General features: G+C 45.8%; 1 protein-coding gene across 1 annotated transcript in view; it reads right to left on the reverse strand.

The window, feature by feature from the left end:
* The window catches only part of LOC138748583 (lamina-associated polypeptide 2, isoforms beta/delta/epsilon/gamma-like), a 97,327-nt gene that overhangs the window by 38,774 nt on the left and 35,491 nt on the right, over positions 1-23,062 (reverse strand). The window contains exons 2-4 of the mRNA XM_069909016.1: positions 13,270-13,393; positions 8,593-8,715; positions 5,345-5,427 (exon numbers count right to left, since the gene is read on the reverse strand). Coding sequence (XP_069765117.1) covers positions 5,345-5,427; positions 8,593-8,715; positions 13,270-13,393 — 330 coding nt within the window. The remainder of the gene's footprint in view (positions 1-5,344; positions 5,428-8,592; positions 8,716-13,269; positions 13,394-23,062) is intronic.

Genomic DNA, 23,062 nt, shown 5'->3' on the forward strand with positions numbered 1-23,062 from the left:
CCCTTTCACAATAGATAACCTTTCCTTTAGAGAATGGGAGAGAAAAGGGATCAAAAGAATAGAAAATTGTTTTTCGGGAAATAAATTATTATCTTTTGAACAAATGAAGTACAAATATGGTATAACTCATGGTACAATGTTTGCATACCACCAACTGAAAACCTACTTGAAGGACAAATTGGGAAGCAGGCTGAGGTTACCAGAAGGAAGCAGTTTTGAATATGTGATTACAGACACAATGATAATTAAAAGATTTATAACAAACATGTACATCAAACTGCAAGAGAAAGAGAACAAGGAAATAAGCTGTGAATCCAAACAAAAGTGGGAACAAGATCTAAACATAAAGATAAAGAATGAAACATGGGAAAAGTTATGCTCCAGAACTATGAGAAATATAATAAACACTAGGTTATGCATGATACAATATAATTGGTTACACAGGCTATACACCATGCCCCAACAGTTAAATAAATGGGACCTAACAGTATCAGATAGATGTTTTCGCTGTAAGAAGGAAATGGGAACAACAGTACATGCAATTTGGGCATGTGAGAAAGTGGAAAAGTTTTGGGAAGATCTAAATCAGGTATTAAATAAAATCACAAAAAGCAACATACCAAAAAATCCAGAGATCTTTCTTCTAAGTAATATAAGAAGTAAAGAACTTGGCCTCGATTTGGATGGAGCACAAAAAAGATTTATTATTGTAGCTTTAGTTGTAGCAAAAAAATGTATTATGTCAACCTGGAAATCAGAAGATAGCTTGAGAATATAGCAATGGTACATAGAAATAAATAATATATTCCATTGGAAAAAATAACATATAATTTAAGAAATAACATCACAGTATTCAAACAAATTTGGGAACCTTACATGGAACACAACAGAGAAGTCCTCCACCACCTAAAATGACGGAATGAGAAGACGAAATGAACTGATCCAGTGTGTAAAAGTAGATGACACAATTTTCTTGTTTATTTTTATTGTGTGATGACATTGTTTAATGGGTTTAATATATCATATATGTTGAACGTGGGGAGGGGATGGGAAGGAGGGAGGGGAGGGGGGGGAAAAAGGGGAGAAAATGACACTGTATATATTCACGAGGGAAATGTTTATGTGTATTTTGGTCAATATGGTTCATAGTGTGAAAAATAAAAAAAGATTTTAAAAAGTGAAGGTGATACCAAGACTGCAATATCTTTTCCAAACGCTGCTCATTCCATTGCCCCAGAGCTTCTTCAAGATGCTCAATGAATGTGTCAGAAACCTTTTGTGGAGTGGGAAGGTGGCTGGAGTCTCCACGGAAAAATTAACATGGGGATGTAAATTCTTCTTTGGCTTGGCTTCGCAGATGAAGATTTATGGAGGGGTAAGAAATATTATATAAATCAGGTGAGGTTTATTGCCTTACTGTTTGAGGGAAGTGACCCCCTTCCTGGGCCACATGCGATAGGGGAAAGGACTGCAGGAGAGTTTCTATACAAATGGAACTCCAAATTAGTTTCCAAAAAAACAGATAATCCCATATTAAAACTGTAAAAAAAAAATCAATGTATTGGATTGAAGGTGGGGTTGTCTCCCAATATGCCCTTAACCCAGAACATGATGCTGGGCAACAGGATCCTGGACACCTGGTGCCAGACAGGAATCAGGTGTATCGAGGATTGTTGTGATCGGGGGGAGTTAATGTCATTCGAACAAATGAGGATTACACTTGGATTATCCAACAGAACGTTCTTCTGCTTCCTACAATTAAGATTTTTTTTTAAAGAGACAAATTAGGACCAACAATAACTTTACCAAGAGTGGTGCCATGCTAATTCGACAGGGGAATGTGTTCAAGTTTATTTCTAGGATGTATTTCTTGTTCCAAAGTGAGACCCTGAAGCCAGGATTACACTATTGAGCTCTCCCTCACCAGTCTGGGAGTCAGACCTGGACACAATAATTGAACAGTGGTGGGAAGACCTGTGTCTGAATGGCCTGACAGGAGTTGTCAATACCAGATACATGCTGGCAGTACAATTTCCTGCATCAGTTGTACCCCACACCGCAAAAATTACACAAATCAAAGTGAGAAGTTTCTGAAATGTGCTTTAGATGTGGTGACGAGGTAGGAACCTTAGTCCACTCCACCTGGCTAGTCGTGAAGGTGAGATCCTTCTGGATAGACCTTGGGGACATTCTGAAAAAAAAATTACAAGTGGACTTTCCACAAGATCCAGAATTGTTCCTTCTCGGAGATATTAGTGAAATACAGTTTAGATTATCCAAACACCAAATTTAATTGCAAAGTGTATAGGAGCTGCGTGGAAGTCTGACTCTCACTTAGTATTACACAGAAAGCGGAGTACAGAAATGCAGAGTTACATTCCCCGGAGAAGATTACTTATAACTTGAGGAAGAAGTATGACACGTTTATTGAAGTGTGGCAGCTGGATCTGAGGCACAAAGGAGCATAGATATGATCTATAACCCCCTCCACCTCCCCCCACCCCGAGTAATGAGATAAGAAACAAGCCATCCCGCCAAGTAAATAAAGGAGAGAGTCAATTGGGGTTGTGGCACAGATGGCATGTTTTAATTTTTAGTTTTATTTTTATTGTTTATCTTTTATTTAACACCTGGGGCTCTTGAACATAGATCCAGATGATATGGTTTATAAAAGTTGAGGGAAGAGGGGGGGAAAATACTGGACTCTGTAAATTATGTTACGTAGCAAGAAAATGTTTTGTATTGTTTATCTGTCCTTACCAGAGTCTTTGAAAATAAAATATTTAAAAAAAAGACCATAATGGAAGGAATGTACTATGGAAGAATGCAAGATGGCATATTTGGCGCACAAAAGAGCAAAACATGGTACAGAGCGAGATGTTGGTGTACACAAATCTACTGTGAAGCTGCAGCAAGCAATTAGAAAAATGGACGGTTGTTCTTTATCAGGAGAAGGATTTGAGTACAGTCAGCGCAAATATTGGCAGGACCACAACTTGCACACCATGGTGGTCTTGCCAAAACTGATACTTGCTCGAGAGGAAATGGAGTTCTAAATTATTTTTAGACATACAGCACAGTAACAGGCCCTTTAGGCCTATGGCACCCAATTCCATCCAATTGACCTGTACCTGTGGTACGTTTTTAAAGGGTTGGGGGGAACTGGAGCTCCTGGGGAAAACCCATGCAGACACAGGGAGAGTATAGAAATTTCTTTGAGATAGCGCAAGATTCAAACCCCAGTCCCAATTGCTGGCACTGTAACATGGTTGTGCTAATCGTATGCTAACTGTCCTGCCCCTTGCGCTAAGATGGCAGATCTACCACATGAGTAGACTAGGTCTGCATTCTTTTGGAGTAGCTGTGGAGTAGGTTTACACGAGTCAGCACAACATTGTGGGCTGAAGGGCCTGTACTGTGCTACAATGTTCAAGATTTCCAAATTACATTCCTCTAGTATTCCAGTTAATTTAATTAAAATAAGCAGGAGTTTGAACAAACAAGTTCTCCGATCACATGCTGAGACCACATTGGCTCCCTCTACCTGTTGCAACATATCTTTATGTCAGAGAAACCAGATACTTTTCTTTAGTACCATGAAAATACTCTGATAGAATTATGGTGCTCTGTTAAAAAGCCACATTTTCAGAGATTCATGAACTTATTCACAATGAAAGGCCTTTGGGTCTCTGCAGTAGACCCATTTGCCTACATTTTACTTATCACCTCTGGATGTTTCCCACCCACATATCTATCTAAAAGATTTAAATGCTGAAACTGTACCAGTCTCAACCACATCCTCTGGCAGCTCCTTCCATGAACCCACCACCCTCAGTGCAGAAAACTAGCCCCTCAGATCCCCTTTATATCTTTCCAGTCTCATCTTAAACCCATACCAGTACAGGTGCTGAACCTGTTATCCAGGATCATCGGGATTGTACACCTGCCGCTGTTCGGAATCTTCCGGATTTTGGAATCATTTTGATTTCAGTCTCTTTAAACCTGCCTGAGTTGCGCCGCCGCCTCTTTCTCCCCTCTCCCGAGTCATGTCGCCACCGTCTCTCCCTTCCCCGCTGACAGAGTGGTTTTAGCTGTGTGGGGGATTATGGGTAGTGACTACAGTCATTGAGCTGCTGCCACTGGACTGACTGATAGTGCCGCAACGCTGGATGGACATCAGTATACGGTGATTTGGAGGAAATAATAGTAGTGGAACAACACGGGATATTCTATTGTGAATTGAGCAATGGTCATGTGCGATGGGTAGGGTACTTATAGATATTTATATACCACTAAAGATACCACTAATTAATGATTCAGAATGTGACGGGATACACAGGAGTTGAACGAGGGTCTTGTCAGGTTACATTTGGCGCCATATTCCATCTTTAATGAGCTGATGTCAACTACCAAAAAAAGTGCTGGTGTTTGGAGGTTGCAGATTTTCAGAATCCTGGATAAAAGTAAGGCACCTGGAAAAAAAACCCACAATGCTGGAGAAACTCAGCAGGTCAAACAGTGTCCTTCATATAGCAAAGATCAAGACACATAACCAATGTTTCAGGCTTAAGCCCTTCATCACGCTACAAGATGGGTCCAAGTCTGAAATGATGGTTATGTATATTTGCTGTATAAAGGACACTGTTTGACCAGTTGAGTTTCTCCAGTGTTGTGTTTTTTATTTCAACCGCGGTGTCTGAAAACTTTTAGGCTTTTCTTTTCAACCCATGCCATTTGATTTTAGAGTCTACTACCCTGGGGGTGGGGGAGAGAGAGAGTACGTGCTCTATTCCTGCTTCTCATCACTTTTTCAACTTTTACTCGGTCAGCCCTCCACCTCCTTCACTCCGGGATAATAACTATGCAATCCAACTTAAGCATTCCAGACCAGCAACATTCCTACGACTCTCTTCTGCATCTTATCGAGCTATCAAGCTCAACTTCAGATAAATTGGTAAATGTTAAATGGACAATAATTTTTTTTAAATTATTTTATAATTTCATTCATAGTTTATACATTATATGAATCTTGGATTTCACACAAAATAATCAACTATCCTTATTCAAATCAATCTTTATACAGCTCAAAATTCTCAAATGGATATTAGTGCATTAACTTCGACACATAGGACCCAAGGATACAAATGTGCTTAAAATTCTACTTGGATGTGTGCCAGTGAGATGGTGAACTTGTCCTGACAAATGGATCTGATGAATTAACTCAGTTCCCCATTCCACAGACATTGTCTGTCCCATCGAGTAGTTCCAGCAATGTGGGATTTTTTAAATTCAAATTTTCAGAATCTGTAGTTGTTCTTGACATAAACTCTTCCAATTAACTTACCTGAGTGCAGACTGTTTTTCTTTGCCTGGTTATCACTGGGATCTTGGTTTCACTTGTAAACTGTTTTTTTGCAACTATGACCTCTAAATGTTCAGAAAACATGAAGGAATATTAAGCATCAAGTTCAAGAATTGCTATTTGGTCACAAAAACAGTTTAATGGGAGTCCAACAGACAACACCAAATTCCTAGCGGGAGAAAATGAAGAGAACCTTCACAAAAATCTGCATAAAACTGGTCAAACCCAGGATCTATGCAAACACAGAAAACTATACAAAAATTATATTCAACCCACAAGTGAGTGGAAAAATAGAAAAGCACACAGTAATATCTGATTTACCATATTAAAATGCAGGGGTTTAAAATACAACAGCATTGCAGCTTGTGCTTTTGCCTCAATGGATAGAGTGGACATGGAGAAGATGTTTCCAACAGTGGGAAAAGGAGGGGGCACAGCCTTAGAATAAAAGATGTCCCTTTAAAACAGAGATGAGAAATTTCTTCAGCAAGAGGGTGTTGAATCTTTGGAATTCATTGCCACAAACAGATATGGATATTTAAAGCAGAAGTTAATAGGCTCTTGATTTGTAAGAGTATCAAGGATTACACAGATAAGGCAGGAGAATGGGGTTGAGAGGAAAATAACATCAGCCATGATTCGAATGGCAGAGTAGACTCGATAGACTTAATGGTCAAATTCTGCTGCTACCTCTTATGGTCTTGAATTCCTGAGTCATGGATTCAATCTGCCCTTGAATGCTGGGGATTGCACATTCTCCTTGATCACATGGATTTTCCCCCATATCCTAAAGATTGTGTTGGTAGGTTTACTGATACTGCACATTTGCAAGTAGAGGAAGAAGCTAAAGGGAGCTGATGTGAGGGGGAATAGAGGTGTGGAAAGAGAAAATAAATTGTAGATCGAAAGGGAAGAAAGCAGAGGGGGAAATGGAATTAAGGATTATGAGCCTTTACAGCACCAGTGATCGGGACCGCGGTTCGAATCCCACGCTGTCTGTAAGGAGTTTGTACATTCTCCCTGTGTCTGTCTAGGGGCTCTGGCTTCCTCCCATCATTCAAAACATAGCAGGGGTGGAGGTTAATTAGTTGTGATTGAGCTGCCTGGACTCGTGGGCCGAAATAGCCTGTTACCATGCTGATTTAAATTTTAAAAAACAATAAATTTAAATACATATATATTTCTATTGACAATAACCTGATGGCAAAATTATGATAGAGGAGATCATGTACAGGTAAACAAATCATAAGGCTTGCTATAATCAAAATTATTGAACATTATTATCTCAAAACAACTATTTTGTTATGTAATTCAAACAGAGTAGAGAGTGTTGCATCAGCTGACTCATTTCCCCAGTTCCAGCAAGGAATGAAAAGCTGACTGGAATGAACCAGATGGTTCTCTCCTTCTCTTGTAATATGCAATAAACACATGTTGGTCAAATTCCATCTCCAGCAAGATCACATCTTAATCATTAGCCCAAGGGGCAGCCATATCTTTGCCTTCCTTTATCACTCATTCTCACTGGCCAAGCCTCACAATGACATTAAATGATCTAGCCTCGGTTTGTCACCAGAACAACCAACCACCGACCCCAGTAATTTTTCTGTTCCTTCCATTTTGTTTAAAAATCGAAACATCTCCAAACTATCAGTTAAACAGAAGGTATATAATGTCAAAAGCTCTTTAAAAGGAACTGGATAAACACTTGAAAGAAATATCTGAGGATGCTACCCCTAACAGAGGCCTGCCTCACAGCCCGATCTCGGGTTCAATCCTGACCTCGAGTGCTGTCGATGTGGAGTTTGCACATTCTCTCAGTGATTGGGTGTGGATTTACTCCAACATTCCAAAAACGTTGTTAATTGTAACTACTCCAGTGTTTTCACTCTGCATAACAACTTTGCTGCTTACACATGATACATATCTCTATTGCCAGCATGTTCATTCTGTCTATCTGGAAGCCTCTTAAACACATTGTATCTGCTTTCACCATGACTCCAGGCAGCTACCACTCTCGTAAAAACAAGCCTGCCCCGCCATTCCTCTTCTCACTTTAAACACATGCCCTCTTGTATGGATTCTTTTCTATTGCTCTATCTCCACTGCATCTGCTCCCAAGAAATGCACCCAACTTCAGCATCTGCAAATTTTCTTATTTAATTCCCTCTAATATGCCACCTTTTCACCATCTGACAAAGATTCCACCTACTACATCAATGCCTCTCATACTGTTATAAATTTCTCTCAGATCACCTCTCAGCCTCTGACTCTCCAGAGAAAATGCTCATACACTCTAATCCAGGCAACATTCTGATAAATCTCTTTGTAGCCTTTCCAAAACTTGCAATTCTTCCTGTAATGGGGCAGCCAGAATTGCACACAATATTCCAAGTGCAGCCTAATCAAAATTAGGCCACAGCTCCACCACTCGTAACGTCACCTAACTAACCCACCCACTGTCATCCAAGTCACTTGTATCACAAAAAACATACCCCATCATCGATCTCTGCGGAACACTACTGGTCACAAATCTCCAGCCACAATACAACATCCTTAAACCACTATCCTGTCTTCTGAGTCAGCTAATTCTGAATCCAAACTACCAACCCAGCCTACCGTGAGGGACCTTGTAAAATCCATGTAGACGATATCCACTGCCCTTCTCTCATCAACCACCTTCGTCCTTAAAAAACTCCATCAAATTTGTAGGATACGCCCTGGCCAGCTCAAAGCCATGTTGACTGTGCCTAATTTGACCATGCCTTTCCAAATGTGTGTAAATTCTATCCCAAAGTATCCTTTCCAATAGTTTCCCGACTATTGATTTATAATTTATAATTATAATTTATAATTTCCTGGATAATCTCATTTCCCCACTCTCCAGCCCTCTGGGATCTCACCTGTTGCTGGTGAACATACATATATTTTTGTCAAGTCCCAGCAATTTCCTCACTTGCCTCTTTCTGGTATACATACCTCCATACCAGACATACCTCCTATTGGACCCTGGAAACGTCCATCTTAAGACCCATCACCATCTCTTTCTTGATCTCAAAATGATCCAAAGCATTAATATTAAAAGAGAAGAAATAGGAGTGCAATCAATAGTAGCTGCACCAATCATTTTGGTTCCCATGTAAACCATCTGTAACTCAAATCTTAAGATATAGAATGTAAAACTATTCTTAAACATTTTAATTTTGAGTGCAATATTTAGTCTCAGTCACCTTCTTCTGTGTCGCTGTACTGATCAGAATCTGTGCTCCAATTTGGCTGGATTTCCTTAGTCACCGCTGAGCTTTGGTGCATCAGCTGCTCCAGCTTCCTCTCATAGACTTTCCTCGTGGTGGCTACACCGAGAGAACAAGGACACATTACTCATCATCTTAAAGCTTCAGATGCGAATAAAGACAAAACAAAGTAAAGCTTTTCAATGATCATTCCAAAGACATGTGATCTGCCGAGGCATTGAGTATAGGAGTTGAGTTTACGTTACAGTTATGCAATTATTTGTTAGGCCACACTTGGAGAATTGTGTGCAATTCTGGGTGCCATGCAACAAGAGTGAATTGACTAAATGAGGGAGAAAGCAGAAAAGATTCACAGAAACGTGTGCTGGTCTGGAAGGCTTGAGGTATGAGGAGCGATGGATAGGTTGGGTCTGCTTTCCCTGAAGTAAAGGAAGCTGTTGGGTTATCTTACAGAGAGTCATCAAAGACATGGTTAGGACATGTTGCTTTTTTTCCCAGGATAGGAAAATCTAAAACTAAAAGGCAAAGGGTTAAGGTGAGAGGGGAAAAAATTATAAGTAATGGGTATATGGAACAAGCCATCAGAAGATGTAAAGGCAGGCACAACTACAACAATTAAAATGTACATGAATAGAAAAGTTTCTGAGGGATATGAGCCACGTAGGCCAAGGGAATTACTGTACATAGGCACCTTGATCTTCACGATGAAGGGCCAAATGGCCTGTTGCCATTTGATATGACTACAAATTTACAAAAATAAAACACAGAAGATGAACAACTAGGGTACAAGGAAATTGACTAAGAAACAATCAGGAATGAGCGCTGGTTTTTATTTCTTGTAAACCGGCCTGGGTTGACAGAATTTTAAAGCTTCCACAAATAAGTGTTTTTTTTCCCCCATCCTGTGTATTTGCTCCTGGCTTGGGAGGATCAAGGCTGATCCTGGGGTGGCATAACGCGGTGACACTCGCAAGAGAAGTTTGAGAAGAGAGCGATTTCGCATTCTAGCATTGCCAGGAACAATATCCAAAAAGCAAAATATATCTTGGGAATGGTATTAGATTCAAGATCAGACAGAATCTTTATATCAAACTGCATATCTTAACAGGCAGCTATCAAAACTACAAGAAACTACTCGAATGGTTGCAAAATGAATAACACTAAACACATGCTTGGGGCTCTTTATATTTAAGATCATCAGTTAGCGTTGCAACACTGTTACAGCACCAGCGATCGGGACTGGGGTTCAAATCTTGTACTGTCTCTAAGGAGTATTTACATTCTAAGTGTGTTTTCCCCGGGTGCTCCAGTTTTCTCCCACCACTCAAAACATACTGGGGGTTGTAGGTTGGGTGTAATTTACCGTGCTGTATGTCTAAATTTAAAATTAAAATAAAGGGTAGTGCCACAGATGACATCCAAACATGCTACATCACGACTTTCAAAGGAATACAACATTTATTTATGAGGCCATAGACTTGGAGGAAATGGGTGGAGAACATTTATAAGGTGGAAGGGAGGTGATTATAATGAAAGAATGTAGTAAAAAAAAATCACAGCTATTAGTTCCACTTCATTGGCAAGAATAAGACACGAGTCACAGATCCCAATCAGTAAATGGTCACCAGAGGTCATAAATCAGGAAGCTGTCACGCAGTGGCAACTCGTGCATGAAATGGACATGGAGCCTCTGGAATTAGAAAGGGCCAAGAAAATACAAGAATAATTTCTGGGATGAGGGTCCTATCCTGGAGAATTTCTGTGATGCCCTGCATGGTGGTTGAGGAACAGATACAAGGGAAAGGAATGGAAGGCAATTGTCGGCTTTGTAGGAGTTCAGTAGTGTAATGCTTTAAAGCATGGTTACTTAGTGAAGTGGATGCTGCTGTGGCTTCCCACAAGGTAACGCATCAGAGAAAATGCTCGCAGATGAAGAACGTGACAGGACTGCATTTAGACATCTGTTCACATTTCCTCAGACTGGAGAGTGTGGCAAAGGAGCTAACCCTATTGATACAGTGATGTCATATCCAAATCATCGTCCTAGAGTACTGTGACTAAAGATAAAAACTGACAACTCTTTTTGTTTATTTATTTCCCATAAATACATAAGTATTCTATTCTCCATTTCACATTTTAGGCAGTGATTTGTGAATTGCACAAGGCCGAACAGATATTATGTGGTGATCCTCTAAAGAAATGCTAGTCGTAGGGGAAATTATATCCTGAGAAAATCACAAGTTAAAACATTTCAATGCTTTGCTACCTTTAGACTAGTGAGATACAGATGCTTTGTTGCTCAGTTTCAAGAACTATGCTGCAAGGAATCTGTAATGTTCTGACCACAAACAGCAGAGAGGATTGGCTTTCAAGGACATAAATTCTGGGATGAGGATAGACTAATAGAAAAGATTAGAGGGGCTGTGACTGATTTCTTTGGGGCAAAGCTGCATGGAGATAAACTGATGAGAATCTGGACAGATTGGAGAATGGGGAAATGGTTGAAGACTGTTTGATGTAACTTGTGGGAATTTGGAATGCACTGCTTACAGCAGATGTGACAAAGCCAGGCTTTATGGTGACTTTCAAGACGGTATTTGATAAATATACTGCAAAGAAAATATTTGTAACACTTTGCAGTGCTGGATGGGTTAGGGGAGAGGGTGAGAAGACAGGGCAAGTGGTTAGAACCCACAGCATGGAAATGTGCCATTCTACTACCAGTTCCATGCTGACCTGTGACCACTAAACTGTATTAATCCCATCTTCACACATTTGGCGGAGGTAATTCGAGTGTTCATCTCGGAACCTCTAGAAGAGAGCAGTTTTGATGATTCTATACTTTAAATTGCTGAATGACCAAACAAGGTGATTAGAGGAATCGTTATAACCATATACAGCACAGAACAGGCCAGTTTGGCCCTACTAGTCCATGCCAGAACAAATCCCCAACCTCCTAGTCCCATTGACCAGCACCTGGTCCGTACCCCTCCAATCCTCTCCCCTCCATGTAATTATCCAGTCTTTCCTTAAATATAAATAACATCCTTGCTTCAACCACCTCCGCCAGAAGCTTATTCCATATCCCAACCACCCTTTGCGTGAAGAAATTTCCCCTCATGTTCCCCTTATAATTTTTCCCCTGCAATCTCAAACCATGGCCTCTGGTTTGAATATCCACCACTCTTAATTGAAAAAGCCTATCCACGTTGACTCTCTCTGTCCCTTTTAAAATCTTGAACACCTCCATCAAATCCCCCCTCAATCTTCTACACTCCAGAGAAAAAAGCCCCAGGCTGCTCAACCTTTCTCTGTAACTCAAACCCTGACATCCTGTCAACATTCTCGTGAACCTTCTCTGCACTCTCTCTATTTTGTTTATATCCTTCCTATAATTTGGTGACCAAAACTGTACACAGTATTCCAAACTTGGCCTCACCAATGCTTTGTACAATTTCATCATAACATCCCAACTGTTGAATTCAATACTCCGATTTATGAAGGCCAACATTCCAAATGCCTTCTTCACCACTCTATCTACCTGAGTATCAATTTTGAGGGTCCTAAATCCCTTTGTTGCTGTGCACTCCTCAATTGTCTACCATTCAATGCATATGACCTATTTAGATTTGCCTTTCCAAAATGCAACATTTCACACTTATCCGTATTAAATTCCATCAGCCATTTCTCAGCCCACTCCTCTAGCTTTCCTATATCTCTTTTTAAGCTACGGTAATCTTCCTCACTGTCCACAATACCACCAATCTTTGTATCATCTGCAAACTTACTTATTCAATTCACTTCCCCTTCTTCCAGATGGTTAATATATATAACAAACAATAGTGGACCCAGGACCGATCCCTGAGGAACTCCACTAGTCACCGGCCTCCAATTTGACAAACAATTTTCTACCACTACTCTCTGACACCTCCCATCCAACCATTGCTGAATCCATTTCACTACCTCCTTATTTATACCTAATGCCTCCACCTTTTTTCATAACCTCCCGTGGGGAACTTTATCAAAAGCTTTACTAAACTCTAAATAGACAACATCCACAGCCTTCCCTTCATCAATCTTTTTTGTAACCCCCTCGAAAAACTCTATAAGGTTTGTTAAGCATGATTAACCCCTGACAAAACCATGCTGACTACTACCTATCAATCCCTGTTCTTCCAAATATTTGTAGATACCATCCCTCAGAACACTTTCCATCAACTTACCCACCACAGACGTCAGACTCACAGGTCTATAATTTCTAGGCTTACATTTGGACCCACCCTCCAATCCTCTGGCACTACCCCCGTGACCAGTGACATCCTAAATATCTCTGTTAATGGCCCCACTATCTGTACACTAGTCTCCCTGTGTGTCCTTGGGAATACATTATCCGGACCCGGAGATTTGACCACCTTTATCTTTTTTAACACTGCCATCACTACCTCCTCGGTTATCCTTATATAATTCATGACCTCCCCACTATTTTTCTTTACTTCAACTGGTACAATATTTTTTTTCCCTAGTGAACACCAAGGAAAATAAATCATTTAAAATTTCCCCCATCTCCTCTGACTTTTCACATAGCCTACCCTCCCTATCTACAAACTAAGAATGAATCTTCCAAGAAGTCCAGTACAAAGGTCAGTTACTCACCCACAATAGGACCTGCAGAATACCCATATTTTCTAAGTTGTTCCTTTAAATTTTCATCTGTCAGGCGTGTCACATCAATAACGTTGTCTTCCACACTAATTTTGTCCGTCTTTCGGGTAGCTTTCTGAGACAGAAAGGCAATATTAACACCAAGGAATTGATACAAATATAAAGTCTCTCTGATCAACTGAAGCTAAATTTATGATCCAAGCCTCCTTCAAAGCTGTCTGTGCTACATTCTTGCTTATCTCCTCTGAAACTAGGTACACATCCACAATCACATATGTCCTGTACACGTTTCCTGAAACCCCTATTTATTCTTGAACTTCCTGGCCTGAAATGCCCAAGCTGCTTTCTTCGATGATGATTTTTTCACTCCTTTGTATCCTCTCAGCTCAGAACAGCAGATTGTAGCAGCCTGCACATGGAGATACAGACTGGTCCACAAAATGGCCTACGAGCACGGCAACTGCACGGACCTGGGGGGGGGTTTCACCAGCTGTTGTCTCAGATGACCTCCCACACAACGAGAAGACGGGGACTATGGTGGGAACTTGGGCCAATCCTAGGCGGGTGCTCCGATGACGCGGGACCCTGACATCAGTGCCAGGAGGAATTTAAGGATTGTGCAGTGCTCAGACAGTCCCTGGACCCCCCCCCCCCCCACATGGTGTCCAAATCAGCGGGCAGGGTTGGAGACATGTGGTGACTACCACCGCCTCAACGAGGCCACCACGCCAGACAGATATCCCGTTCCCACATCCAACCTGCATGGGTGTTCTCCAAGGTTGTCCTAATCCGGGCGTACCACCAAATCCAAGTTCACCCCCATGACACCCCCATTACATTCCCAAGACCGCTATTATAACCTCCTTTGGCTTGTTTAAATTTCTCCACATGCCCTTCGATCTAAAGAATGCGGCACAAACTTTTCAGCGACTGATGGACGCAGTAGGTCATGACCTCTCATTTGTCTTCATCTATTTTTAGTCGACATCCTCATCACCAGCTTCAGCCACAAGGACCAAACTGCTCACCTGAGACTCTGTTTTCGAGACCATCCCACAATCTGAGCCACGGTCAAAATGGTGGCCATCAGGTTTGTCTGGCATGGCTTCCATAAACAGGTCAGCCAGTGGGCCAAAACCTGCATGAACCCCCAGTCTCCAAAGTGCAGTTCACACGAGAGAACCAGTGCAGCACAGATTCAGCCATGTACATATCAATGGGCAGCTATCAGTTTCCCATGGGGGTGAGATACCTCTACGAGGTGGCCTGAGGTGGTCCTGCGGCTGATACCACCCCAGAGACATGTACTCATCTACACATGGGTGTTCAGATTCGGGGTCCCAGAGCATCTAACCTTGGACAGGGGGGTACAAATTACCTCTGGACAGTGCTGGCAAACTTCCCGGGGATGCAGCTCCACCACACCACAGCGTACCACCCTTGGGCCAACAGTGGAGCGGTTCCACAGGCACCTCAAGACAGCCTTAATGGCCCAGCTCAAGTGTCCCAACTGGGTGGACAAACTACCTTGTGTCCTGTTGGGGATTTGTACCGCACTGAAGGAGGACTTCAATGCCTCGGCGGAGGAGATGGTCTGCAGCTCACCATTAATCACTCCAGGGGGTTGCTGGCCGCCGACAAATGCCCGGAAGACTCTATGGCCACCCTTGAGATCTTGCGGCAAAAACTGGGGTCCCTGGTCCTGCAACAACCCCAACCACACAGCCAGCCCCAACATAACATCCCCAGGACTTAGACTTGTCTGTATGTGTTTATGCGAAGGGGCGCACACACCGGCCACCCTTACGAGGGGCCCAACAGGGTCATCAGGGACAACTGCTCTACTTTCATCCTCGATCTTGGCAGAAAGGAGGAGGCCTTTCCCATCGACTGCCTGAAACCACTCCTCCCCAGCGATGCAGGGGCAGAATGCCCAAGACAATGGACAACGGTCCGATTGCCGGTTCGGGGGTGGGGGGGGGGGGGCTGTCATGTGGTGGCCCACACATGGAGACATGGACCAGCCCACAAAATGGCCAACAAACGCAGCGACTGTGTGGACCTAGGGGTGACACCAGCCGCCGTCCCAGGTGACCTCCTGAATGGCAGGAAGATGGGAAACTGTTGCGCGAACTCCAGCCAATCCCAGGCCAGCGCTCCAATGACATGGGACCTTGACATTAGCCAGTGCAATAAACCAGTCTTGACTTCAGGGTTTGAAATGCGTGTCGTTCTTCTCCATGACCTTGCAGTGTGAACACTACAGGATCAGAATTAAACCATTGTCTACATAAAGTAAAGGTATCAAACCATTCACTAGTTGCAGCATGAAGATCTCCAACAGTCATCACAATGTCTGATTTATAAGCTTCTCCAGGTCTATTATTTACCAGAATGCCATCTGAATTGGAGAACATGTCTTATGAGCCACGGTTAACAGAGCTCGGGCTTTTCCCTTTGGAACAAAGGAGGATGAGAGGCAACTTAAGAGGACCTTGTGGCGGCACATCACGAGGCAGGTGAACTGGCCCCACTTGTAATCCATGCGGTGGGGCAGCCGGCCAAAATGGCGTCATTGGGGGTTTCCCCTTCTTCTCAGCACAGAGCTCAGAAGCCCGTGCTGGGGATGTCAGCATGGTTCTCAGCCAGGTCCGGACTGGGAGTATAGGTCCAGCCCAGCAGCCTGCAGTAAATCAGTTCTGCTCACTGAGCTCAACCAGTCTGGTTGTGTGTTCTTTCAGAAGCAGTGTAGCTGCCGCTACAATTGGTGACCCTGACTGGTTCAAACGTCTTTGAACCCATCATGAGCGAACCTGGGATCAGTGCTATAGCCGTCAAGCTGCCTGACTTCTGGGTTCAGGAGCTGGAGACCTGGTTCGGCCACGCGGAGGCTTAATTTCACCCCCGCCAGATTTCATCTGACACAACCAAATTCTACCATGTGGTCGCCGCCCTGGACCAGGGAAACGAGCAGGCCGGCCGCTGTTAATAGTTGCGGCAGCTGGTAAAGGACACAGCCTCCTCTACCTGTGGGACTCAGTCAGCGGCCCGTGGTTCCTCGTTGACACTGGGGCCCAGATCCCGGCCACGGCCAGCGAGTCCAGGAACCGACCTCGAAGATCTCTCCTCCGTGCGGCCAACGCAACAGAGATCCAGACGTATGGAGACAAGACAGTCCACTTCCAGATCGGCCGACGAAAGTTCTCGCGGAGGTTCACTGTCTCGTCCCTTCCGACCGCCATCCTGGGTGCTGACTTCCTCCTCACCCACGGGCTTCTGGTGGGCATTCGGGATAGATGCCTGGTGGATGCCCGTACTTTCCAGGCCATTTGCCTCGACGCCTCGCACACAGAGCAGTCGCAGATGGCCAAAATCAGCACGCCCAGAGACGAGTTCCCAGCGAATCCTGGATGAGTTTCCGACGCTCCTCAAGCCACAGTTCTCCGTTGCTTCGCTGCGCCATGGGGTGTTCCACCACATCCCCACCCAGGGCCCACCGGTTCATGCAAAGGCACGCCAGCTCTTGCCTGACAAGCTCCAGGTACCGAAGGAGGAGTTTTCACATCTGTTGGAGCTGGGGATCATTCAGCAGTCCGACAGCCCGTGGGCCTCGCCGCTCCACCTGATTCAAAAAGCCTCCAGCAGCTTGCGCCCCTGTGGAGACTATCGACGGCTCAACAAGGCGACAGTTCCTGACCGTTACCCCATCCTTCACATCCAGGGCATCACGGCCAACCTGCATGGTGCGAGGGTTTTCTCCAAGGTTAACTTGGTGCGTGGGTATCACCAAATCCCCGGTGCACACTGAGGACATACCCAAGACAGCCATCATCACCCCCTTCGGGTTGTTCTGGCTTAAGAACGCCACTCAGACCTTCCAGCGCCTCATGGTCTCAGTGGCCAGGGACCTGGATTCCGTCTTCATCTACTTGGACGACATCCTCATTGCCAGCAGGGATCAGGTGCAACACAAAGACGGCTGGCCGACTTCAGACTCACCATCAACCCAGCCAAGTGCCAGTTTGGGAGAGTCCATGCAGTTCCTGGGCCATAGCATTATGGATGAGGGAGCCACATCCGCCGGTACAAAGGTCACCGGTACGAAGGTCGCCGCTATCAAGGAGTTTCCACATTCAGACAATCTCAAGGGGCTGCAGGAGTTTGCAGGTGTGGTCAACTTCTACAACCGATTCATCCCGGGAGCTGCGCGGATCATGCAGCTGCCATTCGTCCTCATTGTGGCCAAGCGCAAAGCACTCACATGGACCCCAGAGGCCAAGGATACCCTCCCGAAGGCTACCATGCTCGCACACCCACACACCGACGTGCATATGGTGCTATTCGTCGGCGCCTCTGCCACAGCCGTCGGCGCCTCTGCCACAGCCGTCGGCGCCTCTGCCACAGCCGTCGGCGCCTCTGCCACAGCCGTCGGCGCCTCTGCCACAGCCGTCGGCGCCTCTGCCACAGCCGTCGGCGCCTCTGCCACAGCCGTCGGCGCCTCTGCCACAGCCGTCGGCGCCTCTGCCACAGCCGTCGGCGCCTCTGCCACAGCCGTCGGCGCCTCTGCCACAGCCGTCGGCGCCTCTGCCACAGCCGTCGGCGCCTCTGCCACAGCCGTCGGCGCCTCTGCCACAGCCGTCGGCGCCTCTGCCACAGCCGTCGGCGCCTCTGCCACAGCCGTCGGCGCCTCTGCCACAGCCGTCGGCGCCTCTGCCACAGCCGTCGGCGCCTCTGCCACAGCCGTCGGCGCCTCTGCCACAGCCGTCGGCGCCTCTGCCACAGCCGTCGGCGCCTCTGCCACAGCCGTCGGCGCCTCTGCCACAGCCGTCGGCGCCTCTGCCACAGCCGTCGGCGCCTCTGCCACAGCCGTCGGCGCCTCTGCCACAGCCGTCGGCGCCTCTGCCACAGCCGTCGGCGCCTCTGCCACAGCCGTCGGCGCCTCTGCCACAGCCGTCGGCGCCTCTGCCACAGCCGTCGGCGCCTCTGCCACAGCCGTCGGCGCCTCTGCCACAGCCGTCGGCGCCTCTGCCACAGCCGTCGGCGCCTCTGCCACAGCCGTCGGCGCCTCTGCCACAGCCGTCGGCGCCTCTGCCACAGCCGTCGGCGCCTCTGCCACAGCCGTCGGCGCCTCTGCCACAGCCGTCGGCGCCTCTGCCACAGCCGTCGGCGCCTCTGCCACAGCCGTCGGCGCCTCTGCCACAGCCGTCGGCGCCTCTGCCACAGCCGTCGGCGCCTCTGCCACAGCCGTCGGCGCCTCTGCCACAGCCGTCGGCGCCTCTGCCACAGCCGTCGGCGCCTCTGCCACAGCCGTCGGCGCCTCTGCCACAGCCGTCGGCGCCTCTGCCACAGCCGTCGGCGCCTCTGCCACAGCCGTCGGCGCCTCTGCCACAGCCGTCGGCGCCTCTGCCACAGCCGTCGGCGCCGTCCTGGAGCAGCAGGTGAATGGGCAATTGAAGTCACTGGCATTCTTCAGCCAGCTTCTCCGCCCACCAGAGCGCAAGTATAGCGCTTTTGACTGTGAGTTACTGGGCATTTTTGCTATTTCTTAGAGGGGAGGACTTTTACCATCTTCACTGACCACAAATCCCTCACCCAGGCACTTGTGATGGCAAAGGACCCCTGGTCGGCCTGCCAGCAGCGTCACCTCTCCTTCGTGTCAGAGTTTACCACCGACATTCAGTACAAGGCGGGGAAGGACAAAGTGGTTGCCGATGCATTCTTGCGACTGGCCATCTGTGCATGGACGCTCGGCCTCGACTTCGACCAGCTCGCCCGGGACCAGAAGTCCAAAAAGGAGACATCACCCGTCATGCCCGGGTGACGTCAATGCCATCACGGGCCTGCCGTTCCAAGACCTCCCGACTCTGAGCGGTGGAAGCACCGTCCTGTGTGATGTCTCCGTGGGCACCCCACAGCCAGTGGTTCTCCAGCAGTGGCGCAGACAAGTCTTCCATCACATCCACGACCTTTCGCACCCGTCCATCAGGTCCACGGTCCGGATGGTGGCAGAGTGGTTCATCTGGCAAGGGCTGCAGAAGCAGATTGCGGGCTGGGCCAGAACATGCACCCATTGCCAGATGTCCAAGGTACACAGGCACACCAGGGCGCCCGTGAAAGAGTTCAAGCATGTCTGGGAATGGTTCAGCCACATTCACATGGACATAGTCGGGCCCTTACTAGTTTCCTGGGGCAAACGTTACCTGTTCACGGTGGTGGACCGCACCACTCGTTGGCTCGAGGCGATCCCGATGCTGGACGCCTGCACAGACTCCTGCTCCCAAGCGCTGTTGCACGGTTGGGTCACCCGGTTCGGCGTTCCAAATCACCTCACTAGCGATCGGGCTGTCCAGTTCACCTCTGCGTTCTGGGCACAGCTCGCCAACAGGTTGGGGATTGAGCTACACCGCACCACGGCCTATCACCCCCAGGCCAATGAGCTGGTCAAGTGTCTGTACCACCACCTTAAGTGGGCACTGATCCCGACTGGGTGGGCAAACTGCCTTGGGTACTCCTGGCCATCCGCTCCATGCCCAAGGAGGATCTGCAGGTGTCATCAGCTGAGCTGGTCTACGGCGCACCACACCGCACGAGCTGCTTCCCCACCTCTGGGCCCGCTTGGACTCCTTCGCACCCCCACTGCTGCCCAGACACGGCACACAGCCATCTCACGTCCCCAGCGAGCTGCTTTCCACAGAGTACGTTTTTATTCGGCGGGGCCTGCCCGCGGCACCTCTGCAGAGACTTTATGAGTGGCCGTACAAGGTTGTCCAGCATTCAGGGTATACATTCACGCTGGACATCGGCGGCAGGTGGGAACTGTTTACTGTGGACAGGCTGAAGCCAACGCACCTCGACCCCACTGAACCAGTGACTGTGGCCCAGCCCAAGAAGCGAGGCCGCCCAGCTAAAAAGGACATTGGCGCCGGTTCTGGGGGGGGGGGTGGGGAGAAACGGGGGGCTCTGTGGCGGCACACAATTAGGCAGGTGAAGCGGCCCCGCTTGTAATTGACGTGGTGGGGCAGCCGGCCAAGATAACGCCATTGAGGGTTTCCCCTTCTTCTCAGCACAGGGCTCCGAAGCCCGCGCTGGGGGACCAAGTGATGCCCGGGTGACGTCAATGCCCCCAGTGCGGTTCTCAGCCAGGTCTGGGCTGGGAGTACAAGTCCAGCCCAGCAGCCTGCAATAAATCAGTTCTGCTTACTGAGCTCAACCAGTCTGGTTGTGTGTTCTTTCAGTAGCAGTGTACATGCTGCTACAACCTCAAGATTATTAGGCAATAGAGGGTGAACAATCAGCTTGTAAAGCCCACATTCCTTGAATTAATAAAAAGATATTTACAATGATGTTGCTGGAACTTGAAGAGCTGAGTTATAGGAAAAGTTTGAATAGGATTTTATTCCCTGGAGAATCGAAGAGGTATTCAAAATTATGAGGGGCATGGATAGCGTTCATGCAAACAGGCTTTTCTCCACTGAGGTTTGGTGAGACATAAACTAGAGGACATGGGTTAGTAATGAAAGGTAAAATGTTCAAGGGGAACCAGGTAGAGTGTGGAACAAGAAGTGCAGTTCTGCAGGGATCCATTCTGGGACTCCTGCTCGGTGATTTTTATCAATGACATGGAAAAGTAGTGGAAAGATGGGTCAGTAGATTTGCAGATGATACAAGAGTGGATGTGTTGTGGATAGTGTAGAAGGTTGCCGTAGATTATAACATGATTCAGAGTTATACGGAGGAGTATGATGTGGAGTTCAATCTAGATAATTGTGAAGCGATGCCTTAAAATTTGACATTCCAAAATGCAGAGTACATAGTTAATGACAGGATTCTCAACAGTGTGGATCAGAGAGACCCTGGGGGTCTGAATCCATAAATCTCTCAATTTTGCCACACAGGGCTGTGAAGGCTTGTAGTATGCTAGCCATTATTAATCAGGGAATTGAGTCGTGAGGTAAAGTTGCAGCTCTATAAAACTCTAGTTAGACCACACTTGCAGAATTGTGTTCAGTTTCGGCCACCTCCCCAGTGGAAGGACGTTGTAGTTTTTGAGAGGGTACAGAGGAAATTTACCAGAATGCCATCTGTATTGGAGAACGTGTCTTATGAGCCAAGGTTAACAGAGCTCGGGTTTTCCCCTTTGGAACAAAGGAGGATGAGAGTCAACTTAAGAGGACCTCAAGATTATGAGGCAATAGAGGGTGAACAATCATCATTTTTTTCCCAGTTGCAAATGCCAGAGGACATCTGTTTAAAGTGAGGGGAGCAAAATTTAGAGATAGCGGAGGAGGCTGATACAATAGGGACATTTAAAAGACTCTTGGACAGGCACATGGATGCAAGAAAAATAAGGGGGTTATATGTCTAGGATAGGAAAGGTTTAGAATGATTGTTGGGTAGGTTTATATAGGTCGGCAAAACACATAATCAGGTGAAGGATATGAGTGGGAAGGGAAGGTTGAGAATCACTGCTCTAGACCCAATTGTTACTGAAATATTTTGCTTGAGAAAAATTATCACTGGCCCATTGCCTTTGGAGTTATGAAACCGTGCACATAACAAGTCAATGAGGTACGATTAAAACAGTGGTTTCCAAACTTTTTCTTTCCACCCACATACCACTTTAAACAATCCCTTACCAATCACAAAGCACTTATGGCAGAGGAAATATTTAAAGTGGTATGTGAATTGAAAGAAAAAGGTTGAGAACCACTGCATTAAAGCATGGTTACTTCATGAAAGTGGATGCTGCTGTAACTTCCCACAACGTAACGCATCAGAGACAATGCTCGCAGATGAAGAACGTGACAGGGCTGCATTTAGACATCTGTTCACATTTCCTCAGACTGGAGAATATGACAAAGGAGCCAACCCTATTAATACAGTGATGTCATATCCAAATCACCATCCTAGAATACTGTGACTAAAGATAAAAATTGACAATACTTCTTGTTTACTTATTTCCCATAAATACACAAGAAAGTATTCTATTCTCCATTTCACATTTTGGGCAGTGATTTGTGAATTGCACAAGGCCGAACAGATATTATGCGGTGATTCTCTAAAGAAATGTTAGTCGTCGGGGAAATTATATCCTGAGAAAATCACAATGTTAATGTTAAAACATTTCAATGCTTTTCTACCTTTAGACTAGCGAGATACAGATGCTTTGTTGCTCAGTTTCAAGAACTATCAAAATATAGTTGGGGATTTTAATTTTCCACATATTGACTGGGATTCTCATACCGTAAAAGGGGGCTGGATGGTTTGGAGTTTGTCAAACACATTCAGGGAAGTTTTCTTTTTTTAAAAAACTTTATTTAATATTTTCCAAACAAAAACTTTTACAAAATCCATAATATAAAGATTAAAACTACAACTATCCCACCCCCTTCTCCCACCCTCAACAGACCCCACAAGGGAAGCATTAAAGAAAATACATACCACAGTTTAAGATATTACTAAATTCATACATTTCAAATAAGGCAACCACATCTTAACAAAAAAAATTATAATTATCATGCAAATTATATGTTACTTTTTCCAAATAAATTCTACTCATGCTAACAATTTACATTTATCTCAATTTCGTCTTTCCAGGAAGTTGCAACACATTTACGCGCTACCACCAATGCTAAACGCAAAAATGCTGTCTGAAACTTATCTAACCCCAAGTCCATAAATGGAACAATATAATCCAACAGAAAAATGTTGGGTTCTAATAAAAATTGAATTTTAAACAAATTTTGAAGAAATTCCCTGATTTTATACCAAAATGATTGAACTT

This window comes from Narcine bancroftii, chromosome 13, assembly GCF_036971445.1.
Source record: "Narcine bancroftii isolate sNarBan1 chromosome 13, sNarBan1.hap1, whole genome shotgun sequence".
NCBI lineage: Eukaryota > Metazoa > Chordata > Chondrichthyes > Torpediniformes > Narcinidae > Narcine > Narcine bancroftii.